The sequence below is a fragment of the Anthonomus grandis genome, chromosome 9 (genome assembly GCF_022605725.1).
Source record: "Anthonomus grandis grandis chromosome 9, icAntGran1.3, whole genome shotgun sequence".
Lineage (NCBI taxonomy): Eukaryota > Metazoa > Arthropoda > Insecta > Coleoptera > Curculionidae > Anthonomus > Anthonomus grandis.
This window is the reverse complement of record NC_065554.1, coordinates 10,170,079-10,185,896: the sequence shown is the minus strand read 5'-3', so window position 1 is coordinate 10,185,896 and position 15,818 is coordinate 10,170,079. Positions and strand designations below refer to the sequence as shown.

General features: G+C 29.7%; 1 protein-coding gene across 3 annotated transcripts in view; it reads left to right on the top strand.

The window, feature by feature from the left end:
• The first annotated feature begins 754 nt into the window (after positions 1–754).
• Positions 755–15,818, top strand: part of LOC126740641 (titin-like) — a 216,822-nt gene continuing 201,758 nt past the window's right edge. The window contains exon 1 of one of the 3 annotated variants that reach the window (XM_050446754.1): positions 755–921. Coding sequence is in view for 1 of the 3 variants with exons in the window: in XM_050446753.1 (XP_050302710.1) it covers positions 867–921 (55 nt within the window). In the remaining 2 variants the exon portion in view is untranslated. The remainder of the gene's footprint in view (positions 922–15,818) is intronic. The other 2 variants (XM_050446751.1, XM_050446753.1) reach the window with 2 other exon arrangements.

The window sequence follows — 15,818 nt, the reverse complement described above, 5'->3', positions numbered from 1 at the left end:
GATGACGCGGAAGTGATTTGTGGGTTTTTCTAGGGTCTTAATACAGTTTAGAGGTTATGACATTACAGTTTGAGATGAAAGTTATCCACCGATGAACTGACATGGAAACTTCGTCAGAAACATGCCAATTAACGATTGAGTTTAACATAAGTGGGATGCATAGTGCTATATTTATTACAGTTTGACTTCGAGAGTTAATAAAAGTTGGTAAAGTTTAAATATTGCAGATAAAGAAATCTTTACCTATAATAAATTCACAGAGGGACTCCTCTGGGACTGATGTCGTGGCTGCCCCAGTTGACATGATATTAGTTGGTGTCATATCATATTACTAGCTCCATATATTTGGTTTATGAAATATTCTTAAGGTGATCTAAATATATTGCTATAGGTATATATTGGTATAGGTATATAGGTATATATTGCCAGAACGATTATAATGAGTTATTAGTCTTAATTTTTTAAAAGTAAATTTATGGCAAGAGACCTGAAAGATTACAAGCATTTTTTTTAAAACTAACTATATGAAATTTAGAAAAAACGATGATACCTCGAGGTAAGTTACACTCTAATAGTTTGTATACTTAAATATGTTAAATATTCATTACCTTTCAGATATGTCAACTACCCCAAAAGGCAGAAAAAATTATTGACCAAATCAATCAGTATTTACTTCAACATCGGCAACGTGGTGATGGTCGTACCACACTTACCTACGAGGACAAATTTTATCAACAGCAGCAGCCGGTCCCAGTACCACCACGAATACCATGAAAGCAGGTGATGGTACTTGCGTTGGTTCACTTCGCGCCATGGTATTAATAAGTAGCTTTCTACCGCGTTTCGATCATTATACATACGTGTAAATGTTGAGTGCTTGTTTGCAGTTTCATTTTTTTAGTGCCCATATGAAAGTAGAAGGTATGACATGGACTTTCTTTTTAGGTTTTTGGGTTTGGTAAAAACGGGTGCGTTTTGTCGCAAGAGTTGTTTATAAATTCCTTGAATATATAAGATGAGCTCATCTACGAATAAGAAAAAAAGTTGTTTATTTATAGTACATTTATTAGTTTTTTGTTTTGTAAAAGGGCTCGTTCACATCGCATAAGTTGGTTTATCTAAATTTAAAACATGATCGAACGAGTACCATTTATTGTCAATATAAAACATCATAATTATTAAAATTGCTTTAGGTGTGCTGTTAGGGAGTGCCTAAGCTTAGCAAAATAACATTTTGTCAATGCAAATATAAAATGAAAGCTTAGCAAACAATTATTTCCTATATTTACAGTTGTTATTAAGTGAACTTGAATATATTATTATGAATTCTAGGGGTGAGAAAAAACTTAAATATTAAAAACTGTACCTTATTTGCCATTTACAATAAAATTGTATTTATAATAATAAATAATATAATAGTTACTGTTAATTTTTGAAGTCATATTCAAAAGACGATTTTTTTATTGGAGAAAACTTGTTTTTTAATTTCCAGTTACTTATTTTCAGGTAAATTAAATAAACATCTTAAAAGAAAAAGAAAAATGTAGGTATACTTATAATATTATGACAAAGTGAATTACGGCATATTCTCAATGGTGTATTAAAAAAGTCAATATTCTTATCATGGTCATTAACTGCTGTACACAATCAGGTTAATGGGCTATATCATAATTTGTTTATACTTAACAAAAAACATTTCTGGGTTACGGGTAACTAACTCTTTGAGGTACATTGAGAAAAAAAATATCAATCAATTTAGAAGAACTAAATACATTATTTTATATAAAATATGAAATTCTTCTACATAGGTATGTCAAGCTTAAAGACTAATTTTCTTTGAATTTAATCCAATATTTCAATTTCATATTATGTTGTTATCAACAAACTGGACTAGCACATTTAATTAAGATCTCACATAGAAGCAAAAATGATCTCTAGGACAATTAAAATTGCTGAAGTCCCTCAAAGTTCAACTCATAAATCCCAATAGCTTTATAGCTTTATTCTTAATGAAATATATCTGATATTCAAATTCAAGAGCAAAATCAAACTTGTAATATAGAATTAATAATTCCCTGTACTATACCCATAGTTAACGCTTATTTCCATTGCCAAAGTAACAGTTAAAGTTTCTAATATATTTTATAACAAAAACAATATATAACATTTTTGTTATTAACGCTCCAAATAAGGTTATATGTTTTGTGATATTGCTGGGTTTAGGGATAAAAAAATATCATTTGATCCTTAAACCCAACAATAACTTTACATAACCTTTATAATAGTCTAAGATTTGTTAATATTTAGACATGCAAAAAAAGCAAAAATGCAAAAATGCGGACTTGGACAGACTTTGCCCGTTGAAAAATAAATCAAAGATAAGACAATATCGTTTTCAATGGGGACATTTCTGAATCTAATCATCCCTAAAATAAAAAATACCTTAAGACTTAACATTACTCAAGTCTCTACTTTCGAATTATAACAATGGAGCTGATATTTCTTCTCATGATAAAATTGAATTTTACAGGAAAAATAGATATGACAAAGCGACAAATAATTTTTTAATACTATTATTAAACGAAACAAGCCTATTAAAAATTGTAAATTCTATAAAATTTAATATAATCGGTGAATATTGAATTTCTATGCGTAATATGCGTATAAACATAATTAATACTTGTCTTAGAAAATGTATATCCGGATATATGGAAACATTATAATATTACTCAAGATGTCTAATCCTATAAATGTTAAGGATCTGAGACAAATTAGTATTTTACCAGCAATTTCAAAAATACTAAAAAAACACGTATCTAATCAAACCACCACTTTTTTTATTCAATGCAAGTAATTCCTGATCGTCAGTCTGGTTTTTGAAAAAATATCAGTACTACTACATATCTTGGAAAATTGGTCAATCTGCATAAAAAGGAAATATCATGCGTTGGGCTTTTAGATTTTAGTAAGGCTTTTGATACTATTAATCACGAAATTAGTTCTTGACATTCTATTTTAAAAACTAAGCGTACTGTGTTTGTTTGAAAACAGAATCTGGCATCAAACAGCTTCAAATCCTACTATATACCTATGAATGCAGGAGTACCCCAGAGATCCATATTAGGGCCACTTCTGTTCTCTGTATATGTAGCAGATTTGCACACTGTCCTTACACAAGCGAAAATACAGTAATACGCTGATGACTCTCAGATATACCTTTCTTTTTTTCCGAGTGATTTTGCCATATTTCAATAACCTTTTAAAGAAAAAATTAATATGATTAATCAGTATGCACAAAATCATAACTTAAGACTTAATGCAAGCAAATCATCATTTTTAGTAACAATAAATATCAAGTAATAGAACTATCTAACTATAATATTCAAATAAATAACACCTCTTTGCCAGTACTTAGTAAAAAGAAAAATTTAGGAATGTTTTTTGATAATGCCCTCTCATTTCAAACTCACATTAAATAAAAACTTGGTATAGCCTACATGCGTTTAAGAAAAATAAACTACTTAAAAGAATATTTTCCACCGAAAACTAAATATTATCTATGCAATTCTGTTGTTTTATTAATGTTTGACTCTGGAAATATTGTTTATCATAATTCTCTTACTAAAATTTAAAAATTTCAAAATATTTATGAGTATATCCGTTTTTTATTTGATATAGCTTTTAGAAATCATGTTACCCCATATTTGAATAATAATTCAATTTTATCAATGTCATCATATTTTTGTTTATATACAGAGTAATAAAAAGCGGAGATCTACCTTATCCAAGGGAACTTTTTAATGCTCGTAACTATACTCACTTTACTAGAAATAAACGTGATTTTAATATATAAATCAACCAATTTCCAAAAACCTTTCAGCTATTTAGCAATACAAATGTGGAAAAGCTTTCCACATGATGTAAAACAAATGTCCCCTAACCGTTTTAAGAGCTTTATTAAATCGGGTCTTCTAGAAGAGCTAAAAGGATAATTTAAATTTGTTTAAATTATCATTGCTATTGCTATTATAACCAAATTATCTGTATATCTTACTGTGATGTGTTTGGCTTCCTTAAGTTATAAGAGTAACCCGTTCATTACTATGTTCCACAGAAGAGGAGATAAGAACTCTCTTGGAGGCATCCGTATGCGTTACCCGAACGCGTATTTACATACTATACTACAGCACAGAGCACCATAGAACTCAGCGGCTCTGCACCGCGGTATAATATGTAGTTGAGAAATGCGCTTATTTATCACTACATACTATACTACGCTATAGAGCATTAAAAAGAAAAATGTTTTTATGTGATTTGTTTAGTGCTGTATAATTGGTAGAAACATAATGAATAAATGTAATGTAATTATTTATGTTATTATTATTATTTGTTTTTGTTTAATTGTTAATGATTTTAATATACGTTTGTATGAGGCGTGTTAAAATATTTAATGAATACAATGCTACTTTAAAATTTAAAAACAATGTTGTGAAGGTGTGTTGTATTTTTGGTTTTAGAATTTCGATAGCGCTTTGTTTCTAAGTTAGGTTTTTTATTTTTATGTATATGATTACAAAGTAACTATCTAAATAAGTACATACATATAAATTGTTAGATTTTAATAAGGTGCTATTAATTTAGTTTAGATTTGAAATTTAAAGGGCCTAATGAATAAAAATAAAGCAATTATTCTTTAGGTTTACTTTACTTACTTTTGCTTAAAATATGAAAGCAAAACCTCAAGATTTTGCGGATTAGATATGGTAGAATTATAAGCATATTTTTGTGTGTTAATGAGACAGAATGTATAGGAATATACAGATTATTATTTATTTTCTTTTTATTTTACGCATCTACTTAATATTGTCTACCATAGATTGGACATGTTACCTATCTATAGACAATATAACCAAACTTAAGGAGTTTCTACGAACACCACTGTTAATAAGTAAGAAAAAGCTGTAAGAAATCATTCAATACCTTAGATCTATTTTATGTAAAAAAAATAAAAAAGATGATACCTAGTATTCATTCAACAAAAAGATTAAATTCAATAGTACCTATCTTAAAAGAAAAAATTGAAATATTTAGTGATATATTGCGTTTTGACAATTGTAGGGTACAAGTTTATTTAGTGACCTTGGAGCCTTAACGTCTTCAAAAACATATTATTTATTGTCTTTAAAATTAAAATAAAACTGCTTGTTTTTACCAAAATAATATAAAGCTATATTATAATAAACAAATGCTTGTTGTACTTACTAAATGTATGTATACACATATTTTTCTAGAATCTTAAATCCTTTATCCTTATCCTTTCTAGTCCTTATAGAAGTCTTTAAAAAGCATTTTAGTTTGAATATAGAACAATAGTGGACGTAGCGATACAATTAAGACTAAAAAAATCTAAGGAACAATAACAGCAAACCACTTGTTAACAGATGATATTTATATTCAATAGTCGATTTATTTCCCACACAGTAAGCTAAGTTTACACCGTGAGTACCAATTTAGTCTTCTGACTAAATACTGTGTTAATTTTAATAAATCCTTAGGCTTTTACTCCAACAAAGTCAATTATATTATTTTAATCCCTTGTTTGGCAACTTTAGTCCTTGAATAATGTCCATATACATTATACCTATATGTTTTCCCCGAAAAAAACTAAATTTAGTCTATTCTGTTTGGCATTGACTAAATTCCTTTATTAAATTTTAGTACACGGTTTTTTACAAGGAAAAAATACAAGGTACAGCTTCTAATTCTAAACAGTTTGCAAACTTTTCTGAAATTGCAATAAAATTTAAAGCAAACTTCAGAAGAATACTTAACGTAGTCAAGCTTAACCACGGAAGGAGTTTTTAATTTAGTTTTTAATTCATATGAATTGCAGAATAATATAAATCAACTTATGCGCTATTACTATTTGGTGGTTCAATGTGTAGGGCAACCAACGTAAGGGCATTTTTCGCTATTTCAGAAAAGTTTACCCCACTGTATTATCCATACAAGCACATTAATGATAAAAAATATAAATCTGTACATTCTGAAGCGAAACCTATATTTTAAAATTAAACCAAATTTAGGAATGGACTAAAGAAATTACATTTTACGCGTACGTATTTAAAAGATGTATTTACGTACCTTTAAAAGCCATTAAAATTTTTAAAATACAACACACCTTCACAACATTAGGTAGGATTTGTTTTCAAATTTTCCAGTCGCGTCATATTCATTAAATATTAAACACCCTTTATCTTGTATATCGAAATCGCAAGCAAAAAAAAACAAAATTCAATAATAATAATAACAACATAAATAATTACACAATAATTTAATGTGTAAACTACCAATTTAACAGCACCAAACAAATCACATAAAATATTTTTCCTTCTAATGCTCCGTACCGTAGTATAGTATGTAGTGATAAATAAGGGCATTTCTCAACTACATATTATACTGCGGTTATTGCTCTGTGCTGTAGTATAGTATGTAAATACGCTACCCGGACTTCGATCTTTCCATTAAGCAATTTGCAACTTACTACTTCGGTTTTCGGTCACTACTTATTCCACCTGCATGTGCTTAAATAAACTGCAAGTTGCTACTCTTGCTAAAAATTAAAATTATGTATTGTTAAACGTCGCCTCTGTTCAAAAAGGTGGCCAACATTCCTTTTTTGTTTCCCAGGGTCTTCTCTACCTTCGATATCAGTCTATGTAGCAGTATCTCTGTTGAAATACCTGCTGTGTAACCATATTAGTCTTAAAAGAGAGGACAATCAATTAAGGCTCTATCTCTAATATGTCTGTCTAACAGTTTATTCAACCATAGTAACATAAAATAAGAAGGAAATGAATAAACAAAAGCCCACAAAAGGTTAACTTTGTTCGTGGAAGATTTGGCATAATCTAAAAAATAAAAAAAATAATAAAACAAAATAAAGAGAAATAACAAAATCAATAAAAGAAAAGAAAGTACCTACAGCTAAAAGATTTACAATCGATAGACAGACATATATGTATTTTTAAAAACTAATTATAATACATTTAAAAATATTAAAACAAGTTACAATTATAAAAATATAGCGCGACAAAAACTGACAGATTGTTAACTTACATTTTATTCTTCTTTCTCATTAAATTAAGCCGCTGTTAATTTAATTTAAAACTCTGAATTTAAAGCTTTATTTAGAAGTCTTACATGCATATAGGCTAAATTGGGTTGCATAAGAATATTACGTTAAGTCAGAATATGGGTTTTAAGTGTCATATTTAGGTTTTTGGCGTAATATCCGGGGTTCTCATTCTCTAAAAGAAATATTAATTAATCAATTTTTTATATATATAGTATTATCTATAAAATTTCGAGAATGTCCAAAGATCCAGTTTTTAAGGTTTGCCTTCAATAAATAAATTGAATTTATCGTTACGAAATCTGGAGCAAGTGAAGCATAAACTGTTATATACATATATACTGGCTTATACAGGGTGTTCATTTGAAAACTTCCCACCACGGATTTATCGAAAACCACTGTTTAAAAAAAAACGCCGAAATACGTCAAAAGGTTTGTCAAGGGGGACAACTTTCTAACCTAACATTACTTCATACTGTTTTTCCTTTTTTGTTAAATTTTAGAATGAATTAATAATGTGACATTTTTTTTTATTGTTTCTAAAATAGAAAGACATTTCAGGTATGATAGAATAATGCTATTGTTTATTTACTTTTTTTTAATTTTTTGGCAGAAACCGATTAATTTTCTTTTTGTCAATCCGTAATAGCATAGTAAGTAGCATAGTAAGATAGCATAGCATAGCATAGCATAGGCTGTTGTTGAAAAGAAAATTTAATACAGTTACTAGTCTATAAGGTTGAAGCTTAACATTTTATAATGGGTTATATACAAACTAAATTTATATTCGGAATACCCGACTCTATTAGGGATTTAATTTAATTTTTGTTAATTTTTTTATATACATATGCCTAGCATAGTTTTATGTGTGGTGGCAACTTTTTTTTTATGTTATTCTTAGTTTTATTTTTTATGGATATGGCTAGGTTAGCTAGTTATTTTTCGGGGGCATGGCATTGGCGTGGGGTGCTGACGGATGGTAATAGGAACAATCTTGTTTTTTGTAATGGATGATAATGGCGGAAATGGCCAGTTTGGTCTTAATACGCATCAATTATTAAAATCCAATAATAAGTTTTTATGTGGTCATCTCAATATTCGGTCCCTTAATACTGGATTCGATGAATTTGTAAATTACATAACTGATAATAATTTTGACATTTTGGGATTGACTGAGACCTGGTTGACGGCTTATACTGATAACTTGGCACATCAAATTGAGGGTTATAATTTCGTCAGGAAAGATCGATTAGGGCGTGGCGGTGGGGTCGGTTTTTATGTTAAAAAATATGTTAATTTTGAAGTTTATCACATTCACAACCCGCCACAGAACTTCGAATTCTTAAGCATAAAAACTCAGATTTCTAGCAAAAATATTTTGTTTACCGTGATATATCGTCCACCTTCATTAGATATTATCGTCCACCTTCATCAGATATTAACAGTTTTCTTGATTCCCTTGAGGATCTATTTACAAATATTGTTCCTTTATTTGATCATGTGGTTTTTATGGGGGATATTAATATTAATTTACTAAAGAAGTGTAGACTTTCTGACAGATTTTTAGCGCTCTTAAATACATTTGATTTAAATCAAGTAATAACCGAGCCTACAAGATGGAATATATCTAACAATACAAGTACCCTACTTGATGTCATTATTATAAATAAACATTTCCCAATAAATGGTGTCGGTTCGTTGTCTTTGCCACAAACCATTAGTGATCACAACTTAGTATTCTGTTGTCTTGAGTTTCCTAAAAGTAAAGAGGGACAACATAAAATGAAATGTAGGAACTATAGTGTTAATAATACGAATTTATTTGAGCATGACGCTTTAAGACTTAATTGGGATAGTATATATTACCTAAATTCCGTTAACGATAAACTTGTGGCTTTTAACAACAATATACTTTGTTTAGTTGATAAACATGCGCCAATTAAGACTAAAAATATTAAAAATAAACCATTTACTCCTTGGATAACAGACAATATTAAATTGCTTATGAAGCTCCGAGATAAAGCACTGCGAAAATATAAAAAAAAATAAAACTGAGTTAAATTTAAACTATTATAGGCAATTGCGAAACTATACAAAACATGCTATTCAGCGGGAAAAAATATCATATTTTAACACACTTTCTACAAAAAAAAATCGTGATTTTTGGATAAATGCTAATAAACTACATCTAACTAAATCAAAGAATACCGATCTGCCTTGTAATTTTAGTAATCCAGAAGCCCTAAATAATTATTTTTCTCAATGCGTTAACCAAATTAACAATAATATATCACAAACCAAATTAAATTTTTACAATGAAAATAAATGGAATAATAGTATTCAAGAATTAAATTTAAGTCTTCTTGATGAAGAAAGAGTTAACAGTATAATTAAGACCATAAAATCAAATGCTATAGGAGCTGACGGACTTTGTATAAATGATATCAAGCTTTGCCTACCTTTTTGTAAAAAACCACTTCTAAACATTTTAAATACTTGCATTCTTACAAATGTATATCCTGATATCTGGAAAAAAGCACTTATAAGACCTATTTCAAAAATCTCTAATCCAAAAGAACTAAAAGACATAAGGCCTATAAGTATTTTATCAGTAGTTTCTAAAATTCTAGAAAAACATATTCACCAACAACTTTATAATTTTGTTAACTCATTTGGTATACTTCCAGATACGCATTCGGGATTTAGGGATTTAGGAGGAATTATAGTACAACTACTAGTCTGGTGGGAATGTTAGATAATATAAGACTTAACGAAGAACATAAACAAAGTACTTGCATGGCGATGCTTGATTTTAGCAAAGCATTTGATACTATGAATCACTCAATGCTCCTTGCAAAGTTGGGATATTTTGGTTGTTCCGAATCTACAGTTTCTTTTTTTGATTCCTATCTTAAAAATAGATCACATTAGGTGTTGTTAAAAACCAACAATGGAAGTTTGGAGCACTCAGGGTATCTTGACTTGGAAGTTGGTGTTCCTCAGGGCTCCATATTGGGACCTCTTTTATTTATGATTTATGTTGCGTATATGACTAACTGTATTGAACATTGTAAATTACAACAATATGCTGATGATTCTCAAATATACATGCCATTAAATTTTTTTAATTTTAATATTTCTGAGCAAAAAATTAAATCGAATATACTAAATATAGTTAATTTTTCCAATGAGCATAACTTAAAAATTAACCCTGCTAAATCTAACATCATTTTATATGGCTGTAAGTCAGAAATTCGGAGACACTTATATGAAAGTATAAATATTGAGATTAATGGAGAAAAAATTCCAGTTGTCAATGAAGTGAAAATATTAGGGTTGACTTTAGATTCTAACTTTTGTTTTGAGACAGACATTAAGAACAAATTAAAAATAGGCTATATGCGTCTTAGAAATCTGTACAGATTTAAAAATGTCTTAAAGAGTAAAACCAAATATTATCTCTGCAATAGCCTCATTCTCTCCTTACTCGACTACGGTGATATCGTATATTCTAATTCTATAACATCTGAGCTTTCTAGATCTATACAAAAATTGCAAAATAGCTGTATAAGATTTTCTTATAGCGCTGCCTATCGGGAGCATATCACACCTTATTTAAACATAAATTCTATTTTAAATATGGAAAGGAGAAGAAAATTACACATATATGCCTTTATATATAAAATAATAAAGTCGGGTCAACCCCCTTATTTAAATAAGTTATTTACTACTCTCTCGCATTTACACAATACTCGTAATGTTGGAAATTTTAGGATACCTCAACATAGAACAAGTAACTTCCACAAGTCATTTTCGGTTGTCGGTTTATTTTACACCAAGCTTAAGCAAATTCTTCTCGACTCCCAACGAGATGCCTAGTAGTATGACTAGTAGTAGATACATAGTAGTATAAACTGCAAAATCAACTAAGACCAAATCTTTCCTTTGTGGTTCTTTTTTGTCTATTCTTGTTACCTTCCGTCGCATGCCAGCCAAATTGCTTTGCCATTTTTTGTTTCTACCCTTTTTAGTTTTAGTTTTGTTCTTTTTTAGGTTAATTGGGATTTTTTTTTTGTGTTTATTTATAATGTTTTCAAGGCCTGTTTCACGCAAATTGCGCTATCGGTTTTATATAATCGCGAAGCAGTTCCTTTTACCAAAAATTGTCAATTTTATTTTCTCATGTAGCTAATTATATTTATAACTATTTTTTTGGTAATAAACTTTTTTGACTTTGACTTTGACTTCACCCTCTTTCACCCTCTGCCCCCCAGGGTCATCCCCTTAAAAATTTTAAATGACAAGGGGTATCGAGTAAAAGCTTGTTTAAAAGGTCTTTCGAAGTCTTTTATTTTGACGTTTGAGTTTTTTATATCGGACGATTCGTTTTCCAGAAAATTAGAAAAATCTTTGTTTATCTCAATTTATTCAGATAGAAGACAAAAACATGAAAATATCAGTTTTTATTTCAATAAGTGTTCAAAATGTTGCCCGTTAGGGTTTGCCAAATCTACCATTTATTTATAATTTAAAACAGAAACTATCAACATAAACAGCAATTCCGAAGAGATAGACGTGGAAAAACTAAATAACAGCCTGAATTTCTTTCGGGAAGAGGGAAGTGGCTGTGTTGCTCGAAGGACAATACAAATCAATCAAACCAGATGTATTCAGAGCAATTGTTATTTTAAAAGCTTAGCAGAGCGCTTTCGGCGTATGAGCCATCATCAGTGCTAACTGCAATGAGTTGGGTGTTAAATGCGTAAAGACACTATAGTCAAAGATGAACGAATGGAATGTACTCACTTGTCAGTTAAGCCCAGAAGTTTACCATAGTGGGAACACATTCGATATTATTAAAATTACACCTAACATTTAGACATGCTTAAGACTATACAGAACACTAAACAGGACGAACAGTATTTAAAAAGGGGAGAACGTTGGTCTCCTTTGTGTTTTGTTTACATTTATTGTGGTTTCTTAGATGGCGGGAAAAATGTGTGTCAAATTAGGTTAGCCTACAGTTAACTTTACTTTAAAATTAATATTTATATTATGCGAACCTATCAGAGTGGTAGTAGCGACAGATCGGTCTAGATGTCATTATCGTAAATGATGTACGGTAGTGCGAGTTGGTTATAAATTGGTGGCACAAATTAGACTACAACAGTGAATTTTTGTTCGGATAAGGAAGTTGTTATCCTTTAAGGATGTAAAGCGAACTTTTAAATTAGAAAGCGCTCTGCTAAGCTTTTTCCGCTGCCGCTCAAGTTGAAGTCTTGGGTCATTTTGGAATAAATCCTAATACTTCATTACGCAAAATTGTTGCTGCCACTGGTATTTCATTAGGCTCTGTTCACAGAGTTACCAAACTTCATAAATTTAATCCATTCAAAATAAAAATATTGCCAGAGTTAACCGAAGACGATTTCGATAGGCGAGTTGAGTTTTGTGAAAAAAAGACTGAAGCGATTAATGATAATACTATTCATGTAAAGAATATCTGCTTCAGCGATGAATGCACATTTTATCTAAATGGATTTCTTAATAAGCATAACTGTAGATATTGCAGCAATGAAAATCCTCATGCATTTGTAGAAGGGCATACCCAGTACCCTCAAAAAATTATTGTATGAGCAGGAATTTTAGGAAATAAAGTGATTCGGCCATTATTTATTAACGGAAATTTAAATGGAGACATTCATTTGGATATGTTGGAAAATACCAACATACCAGTGGGAATGTACAAGCTGTACATTCCCAATACAAAAGCTGTAAATAAAAACCATATTTGTATATTGTAAATTTGAATAAATGTGTGGTATTTTATACGACTTTAATCGTACAAACTCTAAAATAAACGCGTCAAACACACTGACACTAACATATGTGAAAACACCAAAACGGACCAAACAATCGGTTTCTTATAAAACTTTTTAATTATGCTATAATTTAAAAACAAATGAGAACCGGATAAGAACATATTAATTTTTAAATTAATTTCACTTGTACAATACTCACCTGGATTTTGGTGCGTTCTTCCAGACTCACCCTGTATACATGCCACCTTAACTTAAGGATGTACGATCCAAATCGATTTTATTCAAAGATCGATCTATTCCCCCAAAAAATCGATTAAAATCGATCGATTTCTTTCCAGGCGATCTTTTCGAGAATCGATCTAGTCTTTCAATTCTTTCAAAAAATCGAAGATCGATTCCTAAATTATCTTACAAGTTTATTAGTAAAAATAACAGAAACACAGTCATAGGAAAAATAAAGGTAAGGAAGCGCCAACTAACCGTGCATAATTTAGTTTTAATCTTACTATCCACCGATAGATTTTAAAGGAATTGGAAGCGGGGAATTTTTGCCTGGGAGACACAAAATTTCAAATCTGCTTGAAGAGAAGTATACTGCTTTGTCCAATATCATTAAAAATGAACTTAAAAATGTGGAATTTCTATGTATGACATGCGATGTTTGGACCGAGACTATGTCAACAACTAGCTTCTTGGGAGTCACTGTTCATTATTTAGATAAAGAAAATAGTAAGTCTATTGGTATTGGTGTAAAAGAACTTAGTTCTAATGATACTGCACAATATTTAAGTGAATGTTTGCAATCTGTTTGTCGAGAGTGGGAAATTGACTTGTCAAAAGTAAGTGCTATTATCACTGATAATGGATCGAATATTACCAATTGTGTTACTGATACTTTTGGTAAAAATAAACACTTGCTTTGCCCATACAGTAAATTTAATTGCAACAAAAATTAGAGAAGATCCTGCTATAAAACAAATTATTGACAAAATAAAGTCTATAGTTACTTATTTTAAACAAAGTGTATCTGCTGCAGATCAACTAAGAGCAGCACAAAGCTTTGAAAAAAAAATAAAACTTATTCAGTCGGTTCCAACCTGGGGGAATTCCACCTTTTATATGATTAAGAGATTTTTAAAACTTTCTGAATTATATATCACAATATTATTAAAATATCCAAAATCTCCATCTATATGTTCAGCTGCAGAAATACAAGTATGTAGAGAACTTCTTTTTATTTTAAAGCCTATTGAACAGGTATCCAAAGAAATTAGCGGAGAAAAATATTTAACATGCAGCAAAATTATCTCAATTGTAAACTGTTTAAAAAATAATATTTTAAATTTAGACCTCCTAACTCCAGAGACTGAAAAGTTAAAACAAACTGTGCTAGCAGAGCTTTCGAAACGTTTTGGTGCTATTGAAGAAAACAGCATTTTAAGTCTATCCACCCTTTTAGATCCAAGGTTTAAGAAAATCCACTTTGGTAATCCAAATGCTTGTACAAGAGCAATAAATTTAGTATATAAATTATTAAAATATAATACCCAAAATAGCTCTCAACAAGGGGTGGATTCTCAAAAGCAGGTTACTGTCCCTGCCAATAATGAAAACTCTGATAGTATATGGTCTTATCACAAAAAATTGGTCACTTCCGAAAAAAGTTGTTTAGTAACTAATCAAAATGAAATGTCAGTTGACCTTAAAGCATATTTAAACCTTCCAACAATACCATTGGAAAATAATTCAATTATCTTTTGGTTAAATCATAATTCGAGTGAATTAGCTAGTCTTGGAAAAAAATATATATCCATTGTTGGGTCTTCGGTACCATCAGAAAGGGTTTTTTCCCAAGCAGGAAATATTCTAACTCAGACTAGGAATAGGTTAAGTGGAACACATTTATCTCAACTGCTTTTTCTTCATTCCTTAGATAGTTCCTACTAGTAAGACTCTAAATTAGATTAATGATTGACTTTGTTTGTGATTTTTTTTTGCGTATTTTATTGCTGTGTTAATCCTATAACCTATTATTATCATAGTTTTTAGGAATATAACGTTTATTTTTGTTATGACTATATATTATATGTTTTTTGTATTTGTATTTTCTTTTTTTTGTTTGTTTTGGTTAATATACTTTATATAATTATACATGTATTTTTATTTTAAAAAAAGTGCACATAAACAATTATCAGAATCAAATATCGATTTTTAATGAGATCGATCTTTTGTTGCCGATTTATTTCTGGATCGATCTTGATATGTACGATCTTGAATCGATTCAAAATATCGATTTATTTTATTTTCGAACATCCCTACCTTAACTGACTGCGACCTCACCCTGAAAAATAAATTTTCGTGGTAAACTCTTCCTTAAAGTGATTTGAAAAAAAATTTAAGGAGCGCAATGGGCTGTTGCTATTGCTCTCAATATATCCCGTTTTGTGAATAGGCAGCACAACTGATATCTTTGGTTATCTTGCACAGCTCATTTGCATAGAATACTTTATCTGTAAAGAAAATGGAAAACAAAATATTTCATGTCATTTTCTTCCTAATTACCTAAAAAAACCGAGACAATAATTTTGTTTAGAACATTAACAATTAATTTGTCAAATTCAATGGCTTATAAATGATACCTGTACCACTGCATACATTCATATAAAAACTCAAGAGAAACCACAACAACTGTTGTATAAAGTGTATCTTTAATATATAATTTTTAATCTAGAGCAAATACATCCAGGCGATATTTTTAGAAATATGTAGAACAATAAAATTCTCACTAGTAATAAAAAATAATATAAAATGTATATGTTTCTTTTTTACCAGATGAGTGAAGCAGTATATTTTTTTAATGT